Below are 23342 nucleotides of genomic sequence, written 5' to 3'. Positions count from 1 at the left end.
GCAACAGGCATGTATCAAAAAGGTCAATACGGCAAAGCCTTTACAAAATCTGGCTTGATACTGAAGTCTTCCCAAAAATGGCTGTCACAACAAATTGTAAACAGTTTTATCAACAGTCTTACAGCACTTAACAGCAAAATACAAATCAGCTAAAGTAAGAAAAGCACCTGTTATCATTCAAAATGTTTTAAACAAACACCATTTGTGCCACTATACAAGAGTCATAGTAGACAAACCAAACACAGGGAGATGGAATGTTCAAAGTCATTCGACCATTTTGTTTCCATACCAAAAAAAAAAAAAAAAAGAGAAAAAAGTTCAAGTTGTTATTCCTCACAACAAGAAGGCAAAAGGGATTGGACAGTGCATTCAAAAGACAAGCACACCATGCACTTGATGGGGGGGGGAAACGGGAGTCGGTTTGGTCACTTAGCATAGTTTGTGCATAGTTATAAGGCAAATTGAGCAGTCCTCCACGTTGCATGTGGCTGTGATGAAGAGACATTCTGGAGGAGAAGGGAAGATTGTTTTGTTTTTGTTTCCCCCCCCCCCTTCCAATTATAAGTGATCTGGACCGGGACATACTTGGCCTCCTCACAGCAACCCCCTCCCACCCCCCCACCCACCCCTTCTCCCTTTTCTGTGAGAGATTGGCAAAACCCTGAGCGAGACGAGTTGTGTGTGGAGTTCCCGGTGAGGCGCATGCACAAATGAGTGAGTGATCCCCCCACCCCCCCAAGTGCGGGGCGGGCGGGCGTCCAAAGTGTCCAACCAGCATAGAGACACCCTCCCAACTTTCGCTTCCGACGAGGTTCGCCTTCCGACGACACCTTCAAAGCGTGTGTGAGATGCGGAGGGGGGGGGGGAGGGGAGGGGGGGGGGCTGCGTGCCCGTCGTCGGGGAGTGCGAGGGGAAGGAGACGTCGAGCACGGCTGGGAGTTTCTTATGGCATCCGGTGTGTTCTGACGAAGGTTCTGCTCATGGCTTTTTTTAACAGTGGGTCGACAGCTCGGAACGAGTGGTTCTTCACATCTGTGCTTAGAAGGCAAAACCGTGGGGCCAACGTAGCTCGGGGGGGGTGGGGGAGGGGGAGGGGGAGGGTGGGGGGGAGACAACGCGGACGAGTCGATGCGTAAACAGTCTCGGAGGCAGCAAAAGGACTCTGGGCTTGTCACATTTTCGTTTTGTACACGAGGAAGAAGTCTTCGCCGCCCAATGCGACGCGCGGCCTCGCTCTCTCGGGTCCGGAGCGACTCTCGAGTCCGGACGCTCCAGCTGTCTCTCTTGTCGAAATCGGTGCAGATCGTCCAACTTTCGTTTTCCAATGGCACTTCGAAATACCAGAAAAGTGTATTCGTCAGTTCTTACGCCGTTATCGTTCCCTCAGATTTGCCCCCCCCCCAAAAAAAAAATTAGTGGTGAATTCAAATCGGTAATGCCAAAAAAAAAACTACAGTGGACAAATAAATAAAACAAAGCAAATAAAAAGAAAAATACAGCAGTTGCCAAATGAGGTATCTATGTATTGCTCTATGCAAAAAAGAAAAAAAAAAGAAAAAAGAGAGAAAATTTAAAATTAAATAAATTAAATAAAATCAGTGGTTTCGTCAGGATGTGAGGCAAAAGCAACCGAAACATGAACAAGGTCTCGGGGGACAGCGGCGAGGGTTACAGGCAATTCTCCATCCCCAGTTGCTCCGCCCTGCCCCCCAAAATGGGTGTCGAGGTCAAGGGGGTCACGGGGTTTGGATTTGGGGTATGAAGGGTCAAGACGTGGGGAGTGTCAGGATTCTCCGCTTCCCTGAGGTAATTCTTTGGAGCCAGTCCCCCCCGTGTCTGCGGCTATGGCGGCGCCCGGTCGGGTGGAGGCGGCTGCGGGCACTGCGTCGGCACCAGAAGCCCTGGGCTCCGTCTCCTCCGAGCTGGAGATGTGCTCCTGCTGCAGGCTCCCCCAGCTCGCCTTGTTCAGCCCCAGGTGACCCAGCATGGTCTGGGACAGACGTGTGTCGGAGAAACGCGCCCACTCTGCGAACAGGGGCTCCACCACGTACGTCATGAAGCCTAAGGAAGGGGGAGGGGGAGGGGGGGCAAAATACAGGTTAGGGCGAAGAACGAGATAGGGGCGACGGTTGACAGCTCAACGGCAGCGGTCGAGTTACTTGCCAATTTGAATGTTGCCGACCGTGTTGGTCCGTCTGTCACAAAGCGGGCTGACGTCGAGCCGGTGCTTCTTTTCAATATCTCCTGCAAAAGAGCAAAACAAACGTAACGCGAAGCGGGTTTTCTTTCTTTCTCGAGGAGAGCTAGAAAGGCCGGAAAGCCGGCGAACGAGAAATATAGAGGATAAACAAAAATGAGACATAGGAGAAAAGCATCGTGCGATTCTGACGCCAGAGCTAAATGGGATCACAGGCCGAGGTTTGTAATTTGACGTGGGGGCCGGTGTTGACGGGCGCTTTCGTTTGAGGAAGCGAACGTCACACGTTTATTTACGTCGTGTCCCGATTGGATGCGCCGCCAACATAAATACATGGGAAATAGATGCGCTTTCGCAGCCGGTCTGAATCGCGCTTTTGGCGAACCGACGTCTCGGGGTGGGGTGGAAGCGAGCTGCCAGATCGGAAGCGCGTCGCAACTTTTATCGGAAGATTGATTTTCGCCAACGTGATGAAGGCCTCCCTTGATGATTTCTGTGAAATCTTACCTCGCATGAAATCACGTGACAGAATGCGAGGGAGAGGCTAAGAGAATTACGGTAGGGGTGCAGAAGAAGAAGAATATTTTGCCAATTTCCTTACCAGTGATAATTATACTGTTAATTGACAAAAATGCAAATTTTTTAACGCATTAAAAACGCATACTTTTTTTTCTGATTTTTTCCCTTTTTTCTCCCAATTTAGTGGCCAATTGATCCCTATTTTTAATTCAAACACCCACCCTCGTATTGCATGCGTTCGCCAACCGCATCTCTCCGGCCGGCAGTCTCGAAGGAAAGCGCCTCCCCACTTTCGTGACAAGGCGAATCCAGGCCGAACCACTGGTTTTTCCGACACACACAGAGACGCATTCATATGACGAACACAAGCCGACTCCGCCCCCCTCCCGAAGACAGCGTTGCCAATGATTGCTGCTTCATCGAGTCCGGCCATAGTCGGATCTGACGAGACCGGGGCGCGAACCCCAGTCCCCAGTGGGCAACTGCATCGACACCAAGCCGATGCTCAGACCGCTACGCCACCGCGGACAAAACGCATACATTTTTAAATGCACTCACTCGCAAACACTTTTGGAGGGGTTGCATCCTTCCCCTCCTCCAATCTACGCGGATGGCAACGTCTGAACACGAGACTGAATGCCAGTTTGTGTGTGACTGAGTCAGAAGCCATGTTCACGAGGTGCTTCGCGTCTAAAAAGATGATCAAGGTGACCACAAATACGTGGGAATTACCGCGGGAAGAATATGCGGTGGGAAGCAGGGGGGGAGAGAGGGGAGGGGGGTTACCTTGCTGGAAGAACTCCTCCGTCACTTTCTCACTCCACTGTTTGCTAAGCTCCCAGGGTCTGCAGGGATTGCAGATGTCGGCACACTTCAGCGCCATCTATGTGGGGGGGGTTGGAGACAAAATCTGAGCATAAAGGACCACCGCTTTTCTTATCTGTACCGACGGCCGAGGGGTTGACCGACCTGCAGGATGAAGTGACGGTGACTGGCACTGCTCAGGCACAGGTCCTCCTTATCTAGGTGTGTGCGGAACTTGGACAGGTACTCGTTCTGCCTGCTGATGTCGGTGGCCAGGATTAAAGAGCCCAGCTGCCTCTCCATGTTCAGGCTGACAAGTGCAGACGAATAAGATTGATTACGCCGTGCAGACACCACTCTTGGCATCTGTTGCCGTTCAATGTCGAAAGGGCCAGCCAGCGATCAGCGGCGACCGCTTTCGGCTAAAATTAATCACCAGCCCCTATGAGTGCTAACTGGTGTGCTGACGTCTACTGGAGCACAGTGGATGTACTTAGCACAGCTTGACGGATGTCAGACTGACCTGTCCTCGGCAGGCAGGTGGGAGAACAGCCCGGTCTCTCGGAGTAGGCCCACCGCAGACTTCCAGTGGTGATTCTCCAGAACTGAGGTATTCTGCACATTGAAAAGGACGGAACGATGCACACATGCAGACGCGGAGAGAAACACAAGCAAAACACTTGAGCGCTCGTTCCTCCAGCATTACACAAGATATTCCCTGCCGCTCACACCGTAAGAGGACAGACTGCACGGGCGCGTGCCCCGAAATAATTCTCACCCTATATAGCGTAGCTAAGTAGTGGTCAGTCTTGATGAGGAAGGCCTGGTTGACCCCGGGATGGTCCAGGTCGTGAGTGGCCGCTGCTAGTAGCCCCAGTAGAATGTCACAGGAGGTCAAAGATTTGGAGAGCTGCGTTCACGAGGAGACGACGGGGCAAAAAAACACATGATTACCAATCTTTCTATACGCCAGACACTCTCTAGAGCGGCTGGACTTCTCTCTCTACAAATGATGAAAACCAACAACGTGCACACAGATGAGTACGGCGCTCCTCTTTGTTGCTAGCCTGTAGTCAGCTTTGGTCACCGGACGCCCGAATCCATGTTTGCAGAAGATTTCAAACTGTCTCTGGACTTTACTGTGACTCCGCCACTCTGATTACTTTGGGCAAACGCCTACATTTATAAACATTTATGTAAATTTAGAAATGACTCCACATTAGAAGAGGTTTTTTTCCCACCACCCCCCCCCCCCGTGCTCTGTGTCTCTCACCGTGGGCTCCTGCAGGTAGCAGTACATGGCCTGTGTGACGTCTGCGGCGTGGACAGCGTTGTGGTAGGGGTTGTCGCTGTGGTAGTCCTCCTGCACCATTACCAGGAACCTCCAGAGCTTCACTATGTCCAGCTGGAAGAGCTCCACCAAGCCGTACTGGTTCAGCAGGTGGAAGGTCAGGGTGATCAGGCTGTGTCCTGAACACAGTCCAACGGGCCGAGAAAAATCAACAATCAGTCGCTTGGGATGAGCCGATTGGAAAAATTTCCATCGCATTCTGAGTCTGGGTTTGGGATCTAACGACAATGATTACGACATGATTTGCTGTCTCTATGACTGGACATTGTTAAAAAGAGACAGCTTGCCTAGACCAGATGATAAATACAAGTATGTGTACTGTCCAAAAGGTGGCGCCCTAGGCAATACAAAGTAAGTACATCGCCCGGTTAAGGCCGCGGCGCAATGGTGCGGCGACTCTATTCGGGTGCATTGTTTACCCTGGGTTATCAAGATGTCATTGCAAACTGTGAGTCCAGGACCATGACAGAGAAGGTGGTGCAACTTTGTACTGACATTCCACATCAGCTTCGACGGCCATAGCCTACCATTTGTCAACTTGTCGAAACGGAAAATGTCAAAATTCCAGCCCCCGACCTTTTCCAGCATACACTAGAAGAGAGAGAACAAAATGAGAAGGAGCGCCCGGCCGTGTCTCCCCCCGAGCACACCGGCTAAAGCCCGGCCGCTTCTGTACAAAGCGGGCTGAGCGGATGGATACTGGGTGTCGGCGGATGTAGCGGAGGCCCTACTTTGGCCTGTCCGGTGTAGTCCTCGTCAAGAATGTGCAGGGGCATCTGGTGGGGCGTGCCGCGGAGCAGGCGGGACGAGTGCAGGTACCTCTGGAAGCTGAGCAGCCTGTGGACTCTCCCTCCAGGCACAGAACTGGCCAAGCTGGACCCGAAGCCTAGCCGCGCTGCACACGCACACACACACACACACACACAAACACACACACACGATAGCAAGATTCAACTGACGAGTATTAAACAAAGGAGACGGCAGTGGAAAAAAAAAAAAAACACCCAATATTCCGTGGAATTCTTTGTATTATTGTTTTTTTGAGGGTCACAGGGTTGTGGGGTCACGCAGATTTGGAGGGGGATCTAACAGGAGCGCAGAAATGTACAAAGCACACTCGCTGCTGACAAAGCCGCCGACACTTAAGCCTCTGGTCTGGGAACACACACACACACACACACACATACACACACCCCTCATGCTTTTTCAATGACCATGCACGCACACACACACACACACGCCAACGCCGTCTGCAGAAGCCACCTCTGTGATCCGGAAGCACAAAGGCACGAGAGAGGGTCACACTTGAGGGTCACGCACCCACACCTGTCTTATGAGCAGATGTCTGGGCTTCCCCAAACAGGTCTGAGCGAGTACGAACTGTAGCCTCGCTCGCCTCTGTGAAAGCGCTGCGGACGTGGTTGTGATGAAAATCCCTGCACCAGGTTTACGCAAAGGCACGCCTCGGCCCTTATCACCGTGTGAAACGACTGAGCTGTGCACAAACATCTGTCAATCTCCGCAGAGAGGAGTGGAGTCGTGCACCGAGCTGGTTTTACGGCCGCTATCTCGCCCGCCGGCATCCGAGACGGCGGGCCGAGGCGACGGGCTGTGATTCATACTCACTGTGAAGAGTACGGAAGTCGATGCACAGGTATGGGTGGGAGCTTCGTCGTTCCGGTTCAAATCCGACCTGGCTTCTCACTCTCACATCTCCTAGAGGAAACCAACACACACTTCCTCAAGAGTCATGCTGCAGGGAGAGAGAGAGAGGCCTCTGTATGGTGCCACAACAGGATCATTTAGAATTTGCACAAAAAAAAAAAAATGTAAATTTTTTTTTTTTTTTTGTCATCCCACGTGAGCACCGCCGCATTGGATGGGCTCCGCCTCACAGGATGCTACGAACGAGCGCTTCGGACAGTCAGGGCGAAGCGCTCGTGACTGACGGTGTACGAATTTGTGCTCATGCGGCAAGCTCCACCCATCTGGTACAACAACAAGCAGATCAACAAAAAAAAAACAAACACAAAACGACTCTTCAATCGATCGAAGCGGCTCAACACGCCACGCCATGTCAGGACGTTCTGCACTAGAATTAGTTCGTCAGAGCCACCCGTGGAGACCTGCAGACTCGTCGATCTGCGGCCCCGTTAGCAAGTCGGGCAGAGAAACAAGGGGGAGGGCGGGCTTGTGCCTCAGGCTCGGACCGGACCGGCCCGCCGCCGCCGGGCCGGTCCGCTTCTCCACAGCTAGTCAGGAGCAATCAGAGCACAAGGAGGCGACACGATGCTGCCGTGACGCCGACCCAGCGTGTTATTGGGGGGGGGGGGCAGCAGTCAACACCACCCGGGGGCGTCATACCCACCCGGGTGCTACGGCGGGCCGCGGTTACCGCTTTCCGGCACGGCACGTCTCAGCGTTTGCGTGGTTATGCGCGTCAAAGAGCACGTCGGCGCAGTCGAATAGGGTCAACGTTACTTCCCGAAGCTGTGACCGAGTCACGAGGCCGAGTCGACGTCGGCGGTGTCTCGCGTGCGTTGACGTCAGATGACGACCAAGTAGACGCCGGCATCCGTGTCCGCACGTGTTCGCACATCTGTCGGGTCTGCGCTTAATGCGACGGTGCCACTGGTGTTGCCGGGGTGTTTTCTTTTTTTTTTTTCCCGAGCATCCTAAGGGTTCACAGAGTCCGGCTCTGGATGTAGGTCAGGTCATCATTACTGATGCGGCCGGTGCTCTGGATGCCGCCGTTTAAAAGCCCATCTGTGGTGATTTAGCGGACCGACCCCCCCCCTCCCCAGCCCCGGCCAACACCAGACTGCGCTGGCACACGTCCCTCTTCATACTCAATTGAATATAAAAGCCTCTCAGGGCCAGATGCTTCCTTTTCCAGCCATGCAGAAACGGCCGTCGTGCTCACGCTCAGTTAAAATGATTAAAAGGCTAAAGCTCCCATCGGTCCGCCCCGTACTTCGCCGTCCCTGTGCTCAGACGCACACGGCGGCAGCCGACTGGCGAGTATTATCAAGCTGGCTACGGTCGGGCGGGCCGTGGACGGTCAGGGGGCGACATCAATCGCCGGTTCCTTGTGAATTCGAAAGCACGGCGACGGACCAGAGGCCGCATTCCGCCGCCTACCGACACGGGGATCGCCGGTTCGAATCCCCGCGTGGCCTCCGGCTTGGTCGGGCCGTCCCTACAGACACGATTGGCCGGGGTGGGGAAGCCGTGTGTGCGTCCCGGTCGCTGCACTAGCGCCTCCCCCCGCGTGATCCTCCCACGCGCTACGCCACGCCCCCCCCCGCTGGTGAAACTCCTCGCTGTCAGGCGAAAAGAAGCGGCCGGCGACTCCCCGTGCATCGGAGGAGGCGTGCGGTAGTCTGCAGCAGCAGCGACCGGGAGGGCTCAGAGAGCGGGGCGACTGGCCGGGTACAATCGGGGGAGAAAGGGGGGGAAAATAATAATAATAATAATAATAATAATAATAATAATAGTGTTCCTCACCTTTCAGCGGTACTGTAGAGGAATTACATTCTGATATTACGACACAACGTTGTGTTGCCTATAGCGACAAGGAGAATATATTACCTAATATTTCTCCCAAAGACGAGGGAGCATCGTTTGAAAACCGGCGTTGGGTGTGACGCTACGCTACCAAGCGGCTCAACGCCATGGACCCCAGGTCGGTTTCGCGAACACGGTTATTTTTGCACATGCATTCAGATGTTGGTTCACGACCGTGTGAAATTCCTTACGATTATTGCGAAAATCATGTTTTCCTTACCACCCGGAAGTGCTCTAAACGTGTCGGAGGACGTCACGGCGGCAGGACGATAGTGTCGAGACCGGCTAGCGGCTCTGTGAAGGGGGGTGGGCCTCTCCGCGAGACGGCTCGCTCAAGTCTTTGGGGTGTGTGGATGTGTGTGTGTGGATGTGTGTGTGTGTGTATATATAGAGTATTTCACGTCTCTAATCCCACCACGGTAACCTCAGCGATGGGGCGGCCATGTTTCCCAACAGATCCCAGCCTAATCTGACTGCTCGTTAGATGTGTTTTACTCAAGTCTGCCCAGTAGAGCTACGAGCCAGCGGCGGGAAGGGACGAACACACACACACACACACACACACACACACACACACACTTCCCATCATCCTGTGGTCGCCTCCGAATCCCGCCGGCCTTCCACGCCAAATCCCGGCCCCTCCCGCAAATCTGATCAAAACTGGCCGCGCACCCACATACGGCCTATCGTGATCGGGAGATGATCAAACGGGCCGGGGGGGGGGGGGATTGAGCGGCTCTCCGTCTCCTCACCCCCCCCCCCGTCTCCATCCGTTCCCCCTCTCCCGAAGCTCCCACCTCGCCGCGGCTCTAAGCCGTCGTGTAGCAGCAGACCGGCGACGACACTAAGAGCATATAAATCTCTCGCCGAGCTGAGTGGCGGGCGAAAGCACGCGCGTCCATGTGTGCGACCGTGTGCACGAGGGTGTGTGTCGGTGTGCACGAGGGTGTGTGTCGGTGTGCACGAGGGTGTGTGTCGGTGTGCACGAGGGTGTGTGTCGGTGTGCACGAGGGTGTGTGTCGGTGTGCACGAGGGTGTGTGTCGGTGTGTGCGAGCCGGCAGTGGGAAACACTTACCTAGCATACGAATGTACAGCGCCGTCTGGTCCGAGCTGTCGTAGGAGATGGCCCCGCGTCTCTACACACACACACCGACAAGGAGGGGGGGGGAGGGGAGGGGGGGGGGAAAGACATCGTCAAGTCATGTGATTAAACATATTAGGACCTACCGAAACTTGAACGGGGGGGGGGGGCTCCACATCGTAACCCTTTTTCACCCCCCCCCCCGCCCCCCGCCCCCCCCCGGGAACAGCGGCGGACTGTCAAACAAGCCACGATCAGGTTAAAACGAGACACAATGGCAACGTAATGGGCAGCCAGCGTGTGATAAGTGAGAGGCGGTAAACACACAGCCGCTGCTGTGTGTGCGTATGTGCGTATGTGCGTGTATGTGTGTGTGTGTGTGTGTGTGTGTGTGTGTGTGTGTGTGCGTATGTGTGTGTGCGTGTCAGAACCGTTACACTGATAAACATGTTCCAGCTCCATATCACCCAGCTGATAGGGCGCACACACACACACACACACACACACACACACAGTACAGTATTGCTATCAGTCATGTGAGAAACACACACGTGTTGCGGAGGCGCATGCGCGCAAACTCACACACACACACACACACACACACACACTTAAAAGTGCGACAAAACAAAGTGAAACCGACAACTAGGGAGGAAGCCTTTCCATCGAGGCGCTCAAACGGGGCCGACTGTGCGAGATCTCGCCGCGGCACAGCCGCCGCGGTGCGGACCGGATTAAGAAATAAATAAATAAATAAATAAATAAATAAATAAAGGGTTACCGTTGGGAGCACGGAGGGGGAGGGGGGGTTGGGGCGTTGGGGGGGGGGGGAGGGCAAAGGAGGATTGTTTAGGCCGGGGCGAAAAAAGGGAATCTTATCCAGTTAATCACACTCCCGTTTTCCCCGCGTAATAACGCCGCCGCCCCCCCTCCCCCCCCCCCCCTCAGCGACGAAGCTGAGAGCAAAGCTGCTTGGCGATTAGCGGAGGAGTGCGCAGGACTTACACACCGCCACTCCCCCCCGGCTTACCGAGCACGCAAGGCCGGCGGCACATGAGTTTCTGTAGTGTGTGTGTGTGTGTGTGTGTGTGTGTAGGTTGGGGGGTGGGGGTGGGGGGGATCTACGCAGCGTGAGCGACAGAAGAAGACGGAGTGACTTCCCGTCTCAAATATCAAAGTGTGCATCCAGCCCGCACCGAGGCCCCGTCGGCGGCGAGGCCCCCCCGAGAGCAGCCGAGCCGCTCGTGTGTCAGCGCTGAGGTCACGCGTCCATCAAACACAAACGTCACCGGATTCAAATACGACTCGTACGCCATCTATTTTGAGATGCAAACTATCTCTCGCTCACACACACGCAGACACACAAACACACACACACACACACAGGGCTGCAGACGCACAAAGACCCGCCTTGTTTGTCGGGCTACTTTATTAGGGTGAAGCGTTTCGGTACATATTCTAACTTGCACGGGTGGATTTTGGTCTTTCGGTCCATTAAAAACACGGCCGACCTCTGACACCGTTCGGCAGAATCGAGCCGGGCCCTCAAACCACACCGGCGCTTCTTCTCCGAACTTGGCCCGGTTTCTAAATGCAAAGAGGGGGGGGGGGGAACCGAACTAATGTTCTGTTTTGGGGGTTTTGTCCAGGATTCGGGCGACACACACGCAGTTTGTGCATCGTGAAGGCGCCGCGGTAACGGCTTGACGTTATTCCTCGCTTCCGGCCGCGCCCGCCCTCTCGCGGGGCGGTCTCGGTGCGCAGACGGGACCGGCGGCGGCGGTAAGTCCTGGCTGTGAAGGGCACGGCTCACGTAACTTGCGGTCTGGAGACAGACAGCTGCCCGGGGGCAAGACGAGGCGTTGGCTCACCTCGCCGTGCACTCCTGCGGGCGGCTCTCGTCTAGGGTTACCCTCACGGCGGGGCGGCCCGAACAACTGGCGGCCGGCGCAGCTCATTGACCGGGCCCGCCTGTTCGCTGAGCCGGCGGACTGACCGTTCTGGGGCAGTGAATGAACGGATAAGGACTGGGCTCACTGACAGCTGACCTCCTGTTTATCTGCACGTCTGTCTGACCTGGCTTACGGGCCGGCTGAATAAGTAACCGAGCGGCTCGCTAGCTAGCCGGTCGGCAGGCCGGCTAGCTAGCCGGTCAGCAGGCTGGCTAGCTAGCCGGTCAGCAGGCTGGCTAGCTGCTCCGTCTTCAGTTACGAGCAGCTTTTCTTTGTTTGCTGGCCAGGGTGTCCCCAGATGGCATGCAGCACACAGGCCCTGACGTCAATGGACTCAGCCCACTTGCATACATGTGTTTTTTTTTCTTTTTTTCTGTTTCCTCATTAGCATTCCCTTGTGTTCCTCATCAACCCCCCCCCCCCGCCCCTCGCTCATCCCTTGCAGGCTCTCCTCACTTTTCTAATCTCTTACGAGAACAAAACAGAAAAACCATGCTTTTTCTTTCCCCTCCCTATGTGCACTACACTGAAAGCCTGCAAAGCCACCTCCCTCGCACACACACACACACACACACACACAAAAAGCCAAGTGGATTTGTGTGAGCTTTTTCCAAAAAAACATCCACTGAGGAGGATCGTAGTACTGGGCAATGATCCACGATGAAGGCGATACCGTACGTCTGCCTGGTTTCTAGACTGTTCCGTGACCACTGGGACCAGAACAGGCACGGTAAACAAACACATATGTACACACTCACATTGTTCACACTCCACGGCCTAAGGAATAGCCCCTATCCACACAAGCACCCCCCCACACACACACACACACACACACGTATACTGACCCTGTCTGTCCCCTATGCTCACATGACAGCAGCCAATCCAAAGCTAATATTTTACTGGCTAGCAAACAGCTTGACTCAGGGTGGGTAATCTGCAAAGCTGTATTTTTGTGTCAACAGGCCTCTGTTTACATACAGCATCAGTGGTTAGTGTGATTAATATACAGTGTGTGTGTGTGTTTGTGTGCATGCATTGTGTGTGCGCATGCATATGTGTGTGCATGCCTATGTGTGTGTGTGTGTGTGTGTTTGTGTGCATGCATATGTGTGTGTGTGTGTGTGTGTGGGTGGCTACCGACTGTGACATACGTGGGTACCCTACAATGCTGGCATAAGGACAGTGAGCAGCCATGCCAACGCCCGGCCAAAACACCCCTTTTTGGCCACAATTGACTGCAACGCAACACACACACACACACACACACACACACACACACACACGCGCGCACACACGCTGGCAAAGAGCCAGCGTCCGCTTGGCATGGGCGAGGACAGTGGCATGTGCTCCCTCAAGAGGTGCCGCAAAGGAGGTGGGAGTGCAAACACTTTGTCAATGTCACATTGCCGTTCGGCTCAACCGCGGAGAAAAGTCACGTTTTCCCCTTGAAACGGACGGCCCACACCACAAACCCCCCGTCCATGCCTCACTGTGCCAACATGCGGAAGAAAACACACACACACACACACACACACACACACACACACACACACACACACACACACACACACACACACACACACACACACCTCCCACAAGCCCAACATTCATTAATTCTGTCTCCTTTGTACACTCATTGTTTAGAGCATTTCTGCTTTACAGCGCAGGCTGACTGGAAATATGGGCAAGACAGGAAGAAAGAGAGCGTGTCTGTGTGTGTGTGTGTGTGTGTGTGTGTGTGTCGGGGGGGTGGGGGGTTGCAACACGCGCGCACGCGCGTGCACACACACACAAAAAATTTGCACCCACAACACTGCAAATATAACAGCCCTGACGCACGACGAAATAAAAGAAAAAAACACCACTTCCTTCTTGCGGGTTAACGAGCGGCGTTATGAATCAATCCGATTCGCCATCGCGCCTCTCACAACCCTATCTCGCACGTCACGTCAGGAAGGCGGGCCACTTTTTTTTTTTTGTGTTTCACCTTACAACAGCAGCGTTTCACAACCGGGGGTCCGCGGACCCCTAGCGGTCCGCGGTGTCATTGCAAAGGTGTCCGTGAAAATAAAATATCTTTAAAAAAAAAAAGATCCTATGACGTTTATAGAAACAGGATTATTTTACTCAGATGTGACTGAGACCTTTATCTACCTAAACTATAAAGGGTAACGGGACTTTTTTCTCTAATTACATCTGTTTCACAAGTGTAATCTGTTGTATTTTAATAAGAGATCTCGCTCCCGTTTTCATTGTTAAAAGTTACTGCATAAAAATTCTGTTGTTACATATATCTGAAAGTTACTGAATACATATTCTGTTTTGTTACATATATCTGAAAGTTACTGAATACATATTCTGTTTTGTTACATATATCTGAAAGTTACTGAATACATATTCTGTTTTGTTACATATATCTGAAAGTTACTGAATACATATTCTGTTGTTACATATATCTGAAAGTTACTGAATACATATTCTGTTTTGTTACATATATCTGAAAGTTACTGAATACATATTCTGTTTTGTTACACATATCTGAAAGTTACTGAATACATATTCTGTTGTTACATATATCTGAAAGTTACTCAATACATATTCTGTTTTGTTACATATATCTGAAAGTTACTGAATACATATTCTGTTTTCTTACATATATCTGAAAGTTACTGCATAAGAATTCTGTTTTGTTACATCTATCTGAAAGTTACTGAATACATATTCTGTGTTGTTACATATATCTGAAAGTTACTGAATACATATTCTGTTTTGTTACATCTATCTGAAAGTTACTGAATACATATTCTGTTTTGTTACATATATCTGAAAGTTACTGCATAAGAATTCTGTTTTGTTAACTATATCTAAGTTACAACTGAAAGCTCTTATTTTTGCCCCAAAGAGTGAATAAATGCTATAATGCAATTTAAAATGCAGTTTCTACTGTTTCTATCAAATTGCAACCCCCCTCCCCCAAGATCAGGTGGAGGGGTCCTCAGGGTAGATCAGAAATACGCAGGGGGTCCAGGACCCCAAAAAGGTTGAGAACGACTGTGCTGACGCGGTTGTGACGCGCGTGGTCGCCTTCCAGTCCAAACTACCGCAAACCCTCGTCGGAAGCCCGATACCCTGCAGATTACCGGTCATTAAATGACTACGGAGAACCGGCCGGGGACCCCCGAATAAGACCTCCGGAGGTCGAATCTCCTTTGTGCCGCTTTTGTCTTCGAGGGGATGATTCACCACGTGTTATGCGGAGTGAGTCAGGATGCATCACAGCACAGTAACCCCGTTTCCTGACAGGCTTCTTTTCTTTTTTTTTGGCGGCACTGTGACGTAGTGGTTAGCACCGTCGCCTCACAGCAAGAAGGTCCTGGGTTCAAACCCTGGGGGGGGGGGGGGGTCAGGTGACTCGGCCGTACTAGATTGTCCCTAGGTGTGAATGCGTCGGCCCCGTGATGGACGGGCGGCCTGTCCCGGGCGTCTCCCCGCCCGCCGCCCAATGACTGCTGGGATAGGCCAATTACCCCACTCTTCCGAGCTGTCCCGGTGGCTGCTCCACCCCCCCACCCCCTCTGCCGATCCGGGGAGGGCTGCAGACTACCCCATGCCTCCTCCCATACATGTGGAGTCGCCACCCGACAGTGAGGAGTTTCACCAGGGGGGACGTAGCGCGTGGGAGGCTCACGCTATTCCCCCCCCCCCCGAACGGGCGCCCCGACCGACCAGAGGAGGCGCTAGTGCGGCGACCAGGACACATAACCACATCCGGCTTCCCACCCGCAGACACGGCCAATTGTGTCTGTAGGAACGCCCGGCCGAGCCGGAGGCAACACGGGGGGCAGATCCGGCGACCCCCCCCCCCCCCCCCAGTGTTGGCAGGCAACAGCCACGCTACCCAGATGCCCCGTCCAAGCGAGTGTACGAAAATGGTTCTGGCTCAACGGGAGCGGCAAAAATGTTGTTTTGCGACATTAAATTATTCTCCTGAAATGTATTCCCAAGTTTGACGGAAACACGACCAGTATTTCTTCAGCTGGCACAAACTCAAGCACGCAGGTGGATCACAGCCCGTTTAGTGGTTGTTGTTGTTTTACCTTCCTCACACGGAAACGCTGAGACCGAACACGTCCGCTTCGTTCCGCACGTCACGCTCGCTGCCGCTCAATGGAGGACTGTTCTGGCAAGGCCCTGCTCTTCATCACAGCCCGGGCTCTCGACCGGGGGGGGGGGGGGGGTCAGAGTGCTTGGCTTTCTAAGGTCAACGGGGGTCATGTGATCTAAGAGAACCTCTGACTTCGTGAGCAACCCCCGGGGCTTGGACGTTTAGCGTCCGACTAACCTTCTGCGCATGCGCTCATCAAGGGTCTCAGAATTAGCCCGAGGAACGGGACTAAAAGTACGACCGGGACTAAAAGTACGGGTACGGCGAGAGAGCCGGCGCGCGGGGCACGTCGGGGCCCTCGTGGCCGAGACTGCGAGTCCTTCCGAGAGGAACTGTGACGTCACAAGCCGACCGCGCTTTATGTCACGCGGTCCCGTGGGTACGTAGCCGTGCTTGTTTTTTTGCAATGAGACGGCTCTCGATCATCCGAAACGCTTTGCGTCCGCAGTTCGGGTGCTTTGTGGCGTTAATCTCGGCACCAGCAACCCCCAGAAACCCAAACTGCCTTGCTTGAGGGCTTCATCTTTACTTTGAGTGGTGGGGAAAACGTACACATGATTTTTCTTTTAGATCCCCCCCCTTCTTTTTCTCCCCAGCTGTACCCGGCCAATTACCCCACTCTTCCGAGCCGTCCCGGTCTCTGCTCCACCCCCCCCTGCCCTATCCGGAGAGGGCTGCGGACTACCACATGCCTCCCCCCCCCCCCCCGATACATGTGGGGTCGGCCAGCCGCTGCTTTTCACCTGACAGTGAGGAGTTTGGCCAGGGGGACGTAGCGCGTGGGAGGACCACGCTATTCCCCCCCAGAACAGGCACCCCGACCGACCAGAGGAGGCGCTGGTGCAGCCACCAGGACACATGCCCACAGACCCACCCGCAGACATGGCCAATTGTGTCTGTGGGGACACAACCTGGTTGTAAACACGGGGGATTCGAACCAGCGACCCCCGCGCTGGTAGGCAACGGAATGGGCCGCTACGCTACCCGGACGCCCTCCGTGTACATAATCCTAATGACTACAATAAACGACAGATGACAATTCTACCGAGACGTTTATGAAAGATAAACAGTGAAGTCATCGCAATTGCATCACCGCGCTTTCCCAGTGTAACCGGTTACTTTGTTGCCCGGTGCGGGATTCGATACGGGGTGTATTGCGCCACAAGGCGACGTCACTACCCGCTCGGCTAAAGGGTTAGCAGACCCGTTAGCTAGGGGCTAACGTGTCTTATTAGTAGTTCACAGTCGTCACCCTCTCCCGGAAGCGCGCCCTCTTGCTTTGTTCTTCCCGCGCTCCGAAGAGACTTCCGAGGATCTGCGCACTTCCGGATCCCACCGCTGCCACCAATGTAACCGGTTACTTTGTTGCCCAGTGCGGGATTCGATACGAGGTGTACTGCACCACAAGGCGACATCACTAACCGCTCGGCTAAAGGGTCAGACCCGTTAGCCCCTAGCCCGTTAGCCCCTAGCTAACGGCTAAAGGGTCTGCCGAGCGGTTAGTGACGTCTTCTTGTGGTGCGGTACACTTCGTATCGAATCCCGCACCGGGCAAAAAAATAACCGGTTACCATTGCTGGCAGCGGACCCGTTAGCTAGGGGGCTAACGCGTCCTATTTGTAGTTTACACCAGTTAGCGGGAAGCAGAAAAGTTTCGTTTCCACGGTGACGGCGCGAGAGCTCGGCGCGGCCGGCGAGCCCGCGTCCAACGTGAGCTCGGCCACGAAAGAAGCGTTCCGCGTGGCTCAAGTCGCCATCTCGGAGTAAACGCCACACGGTCATCCCGAATTGCTCCCCCTCCTTTTCCCCAAATTTGACCAAAACCGGACGGGGGGGGGGGCGACACCGCGCAGAGACTCGGTGACGTGGACCGGAGCGACCCTCCTCGGAGTCGGTACCGGAGCGAATCTGCCGATACACCGACCAAGGGGTGTCCCGAGTCTGAAACGCCGCCTTGTTCGCCCGCACACTTCCCCATTTCGGCCCGCAACAATAAAACCCCCAACTTCCTCATGGCATCCTTCATAAAAAACACAGGGCTCTCACCGAGGACACGGCTTAGACGGTGAAGGCCAGGAGGAAGTGAGCGGTATTCCCATAAACTGACATATCAGGAACAAAACAGGGCAGGGGCGCGCACACGCACTCACGCACGCACACACGCACAGCTGGAGTAAGACTAGCTTCATAAACTGACATATCAGAAACAAAACAGGGCAGGGGTGCGCACACGCGTGCACACGCACGCACACACGCACGGCTGGAGTAAGACCAGCTTCATAAACTGACATATCAGAAACAAAAAAGGGCAGGAGCGCGCACGCGCACGCGCGCACGCGCGCACGCAGCTGGAGTAAGACCAGCTTCATAAACTGAAAGCTTCCTTCGGAGGTATGACCTCAGAGCTGTGCTGTGTGAAATGGTACATTCCAGTAAGTGAGTGCTAAGCCATAAACATGGACTTTACTGCACAGGTTTCGAGACAGACAGAGGGTTGTGTGTCTGTGTGTGTGTGTGTGCACGTGTGTGTGTGTGTGTGTGTGTGCGCATGTGTGTGTGTGTGTGTGTGCAACAGCCACTACACTCTCAATGTCACAGATCGAGTCTACCTTCCACCGGCAGCGTTTTATGAGTATACTGTCCACACAGATACACTCCAGCGAGTCTCCGGGAGAGGAGGAGGAGGAGGAGGAGGAGGAGGACGAGGGGTGTTTAGGGGTGGGATGGCCCGACGCCTCAGAGGGAACGACACTGGCGGCCGCGAAAGCGAAGCGGCACGCCGCCGGGCAGCGGTAATCTGCAACCGGTTGTTGTTTTTTTTTTGGTTTTATTATTTTTTTACTGGCGAGTGAAGTGTCATAAACTGATTTAGGGCCTCTTTACACAGAGCACTGTAAAAGAAAAAAAAAAAGAAAGAAAAAAAGGGGGGGGGCCTTGTATAAATGTGCTTTTTAAGCGGCGCTTCACGAAACGTGAGAGGACGGGCGATGGGGGGGTGGTGGGGGGCTGGGGTGGGGGGGGGGGGCAAAACGGGCTCCGCGTTCTCGCAGGCCGTTCTGTCCCCTGAAGGAATGTCATTCATTTCAGACATCATCACCACCACCACCACCACCACCCGGGCTTTTAATTGCCTCCCCCCGGGGCCGGATGAAACGCTCCCCCACCAAAAACCCTCAACTCTTAACGTGACAAACCGAAAAGGCCGCGGCCGATCCAGCGGGCCGGGGGGCATCCTCGCCCTTAACCCTGAAGCGGGCGTGCCTTTATCAGTGTCACAAGTACGGTGCCGGGTGAGCTAAAAGGGAAGAGTTAGCGAGGGGGAGGGGGGGGGGAGGGGCTGGATTCTGCTTTGTGGTACGGGGCTCAGCCCAAGTCGATCAGCCCCGCAGTAAATATGATTCATATTCAGCCGGCGCTGCTGGCCCTGACACCGTGTCAGTTGGAGTGTTGATGTGTGGAGCCACATTCTCATGGCCGATTGCACTCAACACCGCCGCACAAAAACAGACTGGTCATGTGATAAGAGGGGGGCCTCTTCAGAAGCTCCATATGTGTGTGTGTGTCTGTGTGTGTGTCTGTGTGTGTGTGTGCAACAGCAAGATAGAAAGAGCGAGACCATGTTTGACCAAGGAGAGGGTGCAGGGTTTGTTCGGACCCAGTTTATTAACTAAAGACCTCGACATCCTATTTGACTAAGGCCTACTGAAATAAAACGGTAACACACACACCCCACCCTCCCTCCCCCTCCCCGTCGTGGTCCACTCGAGCGGTTCCTGCGGAGGAGCTCGACCCCCGGCGCGGCGCGGCGAGGGTTAACGGTTTCGCGAAAAAGGTTGTGAAACTCCAGGCGCAGAGTCTGAACGGCTCCTTCGGCATTCTTACCACATCCTGAAAAGACGTCAATCCGATGGCATTGCGTGTAAAAACAAAAAACAACAAAAAAAAAAAAAAACAACAAACTTATCAGTCGAGTTAAGATCAACAGAGCGACTCCCTCGGAAAGAAGCGCTGTAAGCGTGCACCCTTATCGCCCCCCTCCCCCTGCACAGAAACGCCCCATCGGCCGGTTTGCCTGCCGCTTCTGCGTATCTGGGCCTGTCGGTTTCCCCCGACGTCACACGGACGTCTCGGGAAAGGGCACGGCACTAAAAAAAATGGCCGAACGCGTAACTTTCGTGCCGGCCCGGGTGTAAGTCTGCAGAAAAGCGGCGCACATACTGCATTTGGACTGATTATGACGAGAGAGGCTGGAGAGGCCGGTCTTCACGTTGAACAGATACCGGTTGCAAATATGTCCCCTGTGTGTGTGTGTGTGTGTGTGTGTGTGTGTGTGTGTGTGTGTGTGTGTGTGTCCTTGTCGTGAGCTGCTACGTGACTGACCGGCTCCATCGATACGGTGCAGCTGTTTATCGATTTCCTGCAGCTCGGCGGGGGCCAAAAAAATAAAATAAGAGGGAAATATCAATCGCACTGCCTTATCATGAAAGCGGCGTGTGTGTGTGCGTGTGTGTGTGCGTGTGCGTGTGTGTTTGTTTTTCTGTCACCGAATCAAGGCGCTACTCCCAGCCCGGCCCTGAGCCACACGGGGAGATGTAAACAAACAGTAATACCGACCCTATCTGGCGCATGCGGCCGTGCACGTTACTAGTGCGCCACATGACTCATAGCTGGGCCCCCGTCCCAGATCCTTTCATAGAGGTCCGATTTGTTTAATTTCCATGTATAGCCTTCGCCGGGCGCGATTTGCATGCCGGGGGACGAGCCGGGGCGAAAGCCACCCTGCGGCGGACACAGGGTAACTCGTCAAACCAGCAGAGGCCCTCCGTGACCCCCGGACGAGCCCGTTTCGAAGGGCCGCACCACCGCCGCCACCGCTCGCCGTCTCTCCCCCCTCCGGGAGCGTATCGACGAGCGACCGCTCCCACCCCCCCCCCTTTTTTTTTTTTTAAAGAAAGAAAAAAAGGGAAATGTCTGTGTGAAAGGGAGGTTGGAGGGAGAGAGACAGACCGAAACTCCGGCCATCTGCGAGTCTGGCGGCGGGCCAAACCACTGCCCCCGGAGCCCAGGCACCATGCCTAACTGCCTCTTTCTGCAACGCTCCTGTCCAGCCCCGCTCCCACAAACAACAGGCCTGAGGAGCCGCGCACACACAACACACACAGCCGCCGCCGCCGCCGCCGCCGCCGCCGGGGGGGCCCAAACGCTCCCTTACTGCCACGGGCGCCGAGCGCCTCGTATCTAGAGGAGCGTAATTGCCCTGTGACAGAAAGGAGCGGGTGGACCGCACTTACGGTTGCCGTGCACGCGCGGGCGGGCGTGTTGCCGTGCACGCTCGCGGGCCGCGTTGCACGCTCGCCGACATGGGCGAGTGGCGGTCAAACGACCGTCTCGCTGTGTGCATTTTGCAGACACTCTTTTTTCTTCTTCTTCTCCCTTTTTCTAATTCAGCATCCTGTCTCGATACGCGAAGCGATACATTGTTTCACAAGCGCCTACAAAAGAGCTGCACCGATCAGAAACAAAGATGTGAACTCTGCACCGGCTCAAGAAGAAGCAACCGAGGCTATGACCAGAACCGACCGAGACCGCTTAGGTTTGTACACCGAGGCCGAGCAATCTGACGTTAGGCGGGACGGGCCTTCTTCCAACCCCCCCCCTCCTCCCCTCCCTCCCTTTCTGACAAGGTGCACGGTCCTATTAATGCATCCTTTTGAGCAGGGGGGCTCCATCTGGGAAACACTGGACTGCCCCGGAATAAAACCGCCGACGCTCGACACGCCAACGCCACTATTCAACAATCCCGGCGTTCGCGAGACCGCCTCACAAAGGCCGGGAGCGACGAGAGAGGAGTAGGACGACTGGTGTCGGCGCAGACGGCGACGACGGATGGACGGGCGGGTGAGTGGTCAGCCGAGGCTCGAGCCCTCTGGCCACCATCAAACATTCCACCATATCTGACAAAACGCTAATTAAGATAAGACCGGGAGGGGGGGGGGGCCAAAGAGGACGGGCGAACTGGGGGGGGCCCCCGTGAGAGATAACGCTGGTTCGGCCTCTGGAGCGGCCTTGCGATGATGCGGTAGCTTCAGAGCGGACACACATGGGTGGTTATGTGGAGCAGGGTGCCGGACAAAAGGATTATGGGTAGCCGAGAGGCCATGGGGTGGGGGGTGTGGGGGGTGTGGGGGGTGGCGCACTCACACACTCACACACTAATGGTGTTTTAATACTTGGTTAATGTGACGGGAGATGCTGTACACGAGCGCCTGGACTTAAGTGACCTCCCCCCCCTCCCCCCTCCCCCTCCCCCTCCCCGAGGGCATTAGGGTACGCTATAGCCGAGGTTATCATTTTGAACGTGGCCTTGGCGCAGAACCGCAGAGGCCCCGGCAGGGAGGGGTTTTACACGCCCCGCCCTCTGACGGAACCCGTGCAGCGAGACGTGACCGAACCCACGGCGCGGTCTCCGAGCCGGCGACGCGTGTGTCCCCCCGGGACGACGGGCGAGAGCGGCTCGTACGACCCGCCGAGGACCCCAGAGCGGAGCCTGACCCCCACGGCACGAGGGACCGCTCGGACCGCAGCCCCAACTTTCCTCTCCCTCCCCCCCCCCTCCCTCCCCCCTCCCTCGCCGTGCGGCGAAACGGTGGAAGTAGGCGTGCCCGAGAGTAACGTTTGCAAAGAGTTTGATGTTCTGAGCAAACAGGAAAATCAAGACTGACTCAAGCTGATAAGGCCTCCTCCGTCAATGTGTCAGGGACGTTAACGTAATTAACGTTGTGACACGCTCCTTCCTGCCGACGAGCGCGGCCGGGCTCAGGGGACAGTCGCTAAAGAATGACATACCCAAGGCAGTGCACCGTTAGTGCACCACTTTTATTTTTTTGAAAAGTGTGTGCAAAGAGGGCCTCCTCCTACAGACAGCAAACACCCAAATTGTTAGGGGAGATGGCTACTGTGTGTGTGTGTGTGTGTGTGTGTGCACTCGTGAGGACCATATGTGGGGAGAGTTTGGTGGTCCCCATGAGGAAAGGGGGCTATTTCTGGGGCTAGGGGCTAGCTTTACAGTTATGGTCACGATTGGGTTTAAGGATTAGCCTTGGGTCTAATGTCGAAGTTCAGCATTTAGGGGGGAGGCTCGGGGGTTAAGGGTTTGGGCTGGAATTCGGGTGTTCTTGGCTCGTTTTAGGGTAAAGGTTAGAGTTGGGGCGGGGGGGGGGGTTTAGTGTGAGGGAATGGGTAAAGGTTAGGGTCACTTTCAGGGTTCCGGGGTTAGGGAAATAGGATTTCGACGAACAAATTTTTTTTTGGCTTGTTGCCCCAACGAGGACAGATAAAACGTGTGTGTGCGTGCGTGCGCGTGCGCGCGTGCGCGCGTGCGTTGGGGCCTGAGAGAAAACAACCACCTGCAAGAGTCCAGTTTATCATTCACAGCGCCATTCCAACGACCACTACATTGAAAAACGATGAATATACCCAGCTTCCCTCCCCCCCCCCAGCTCCCCCCCCTCCCCCCATTACGTGTTTCGTGTGATGTTTACCTGTGACAGCTGTCTGGGGTCAGGAGCTCCGAACAGAGATGAGCTGGAGCTGAAACTAATGGCTCCCCTCCGGCTGAGGACGTGCTTGGGAACCGGCCTGTCTAGAGGCAAAACCGGCAGCTGATAACATACTTCCATTGAACAGTCGGGGGGGCTGGATCCGGATC

General features: G+C 54.6%; 1 protein-coding gene across 6 annotated transcripts; it reads right to left on the bottom strand.

The window, feature by feature from the left end:
• Positions 1-645: 645 nt before the first annotated feature.
• Positions 646-23336, bottom strand: pde7a (phosphodiesterase 7A). Of its 6 annotated transcripts, none has more exons than XM_056299360.1 (12): positions 23176-23336; positions 9515-9575; positions 6498-6587; positions 5603-5766; positions 5291-5462; positions 4794-4990; positions 4299-4430; positions 4044-4135; positions 3686-3830; positions 3503-3599; positions 2164-2244; positions 646-2061 (listed from the first exon to the last, which is right to left on the bottom strand). In XM_056299360.1, the coding sequence occupies exons 1-12, from the start codon at positions 23311-23313 to the stop codon at positions 1784-1786; spliced, it is 1647 nt and encodes a 548-aa protein (XP_056155335.1). In that variant the 5' UTR covers positions 23314-23336; the 3' UTR covers positions 646-1783. The 6 variants fall into 6 exon arrangements, with proteins under 6 accessions (XP_056155335.1, XP_056155338.1, XP_056155339.1 ...); XM_056299363.1 differs by having other exon boundaries at positions 5399-5462; XM_056299364.1 differs by having other exon boundaries at positions 6498-6624; positions 23176-23250.
• Positions 23337-23342: the final 6 nt, after the last annotated feature.

The sequence above is a fragment of the Lampris incognitus genome, chromosome 19 (assembly GCF_029633865.1).
Source record: "Lampris incognitus isolate fLamInc1 chromosome 19, fLamInc1.hap2, whole genome shotgun sequence".
Lineage (NCBI taxonomy): Eukaryota > Metazoa > Chordata > Actinopteri > Lampriformes > Lampridae > Lampris > Lampris incognitus.
The sequence above is the reverse complement of the archived record's forward strand: the minus strand, read 5'-3'. Positions and strand labels throughout refer to the sequence as shown.

Excerpts from the sequence above, each read along its gene's own strand:
- pde7a (XM_056299360.1), bottom strand. The coding sequence starts at position 23,313 with ATGGAAGTATGTTATCAGCTGCCGGTTTTGCCTCTAGACAGGCCGGTT. Across the intron at positions 6,588-9,514 it reads GCTGTACATTCGTATGCTAG|GAGATGTGAGAGTGAGAAGC; the intron begins GTAAGTGTTTCC and ends GGTTTCCTCTAG. Across the intron at positions 4,991-5,290 it reads TGACATCTTGATAACCCAGG|GACACAGCCTGATCACCCTG; the intron begins GTAAACAATGCA and ends GACTGTGTTCAG.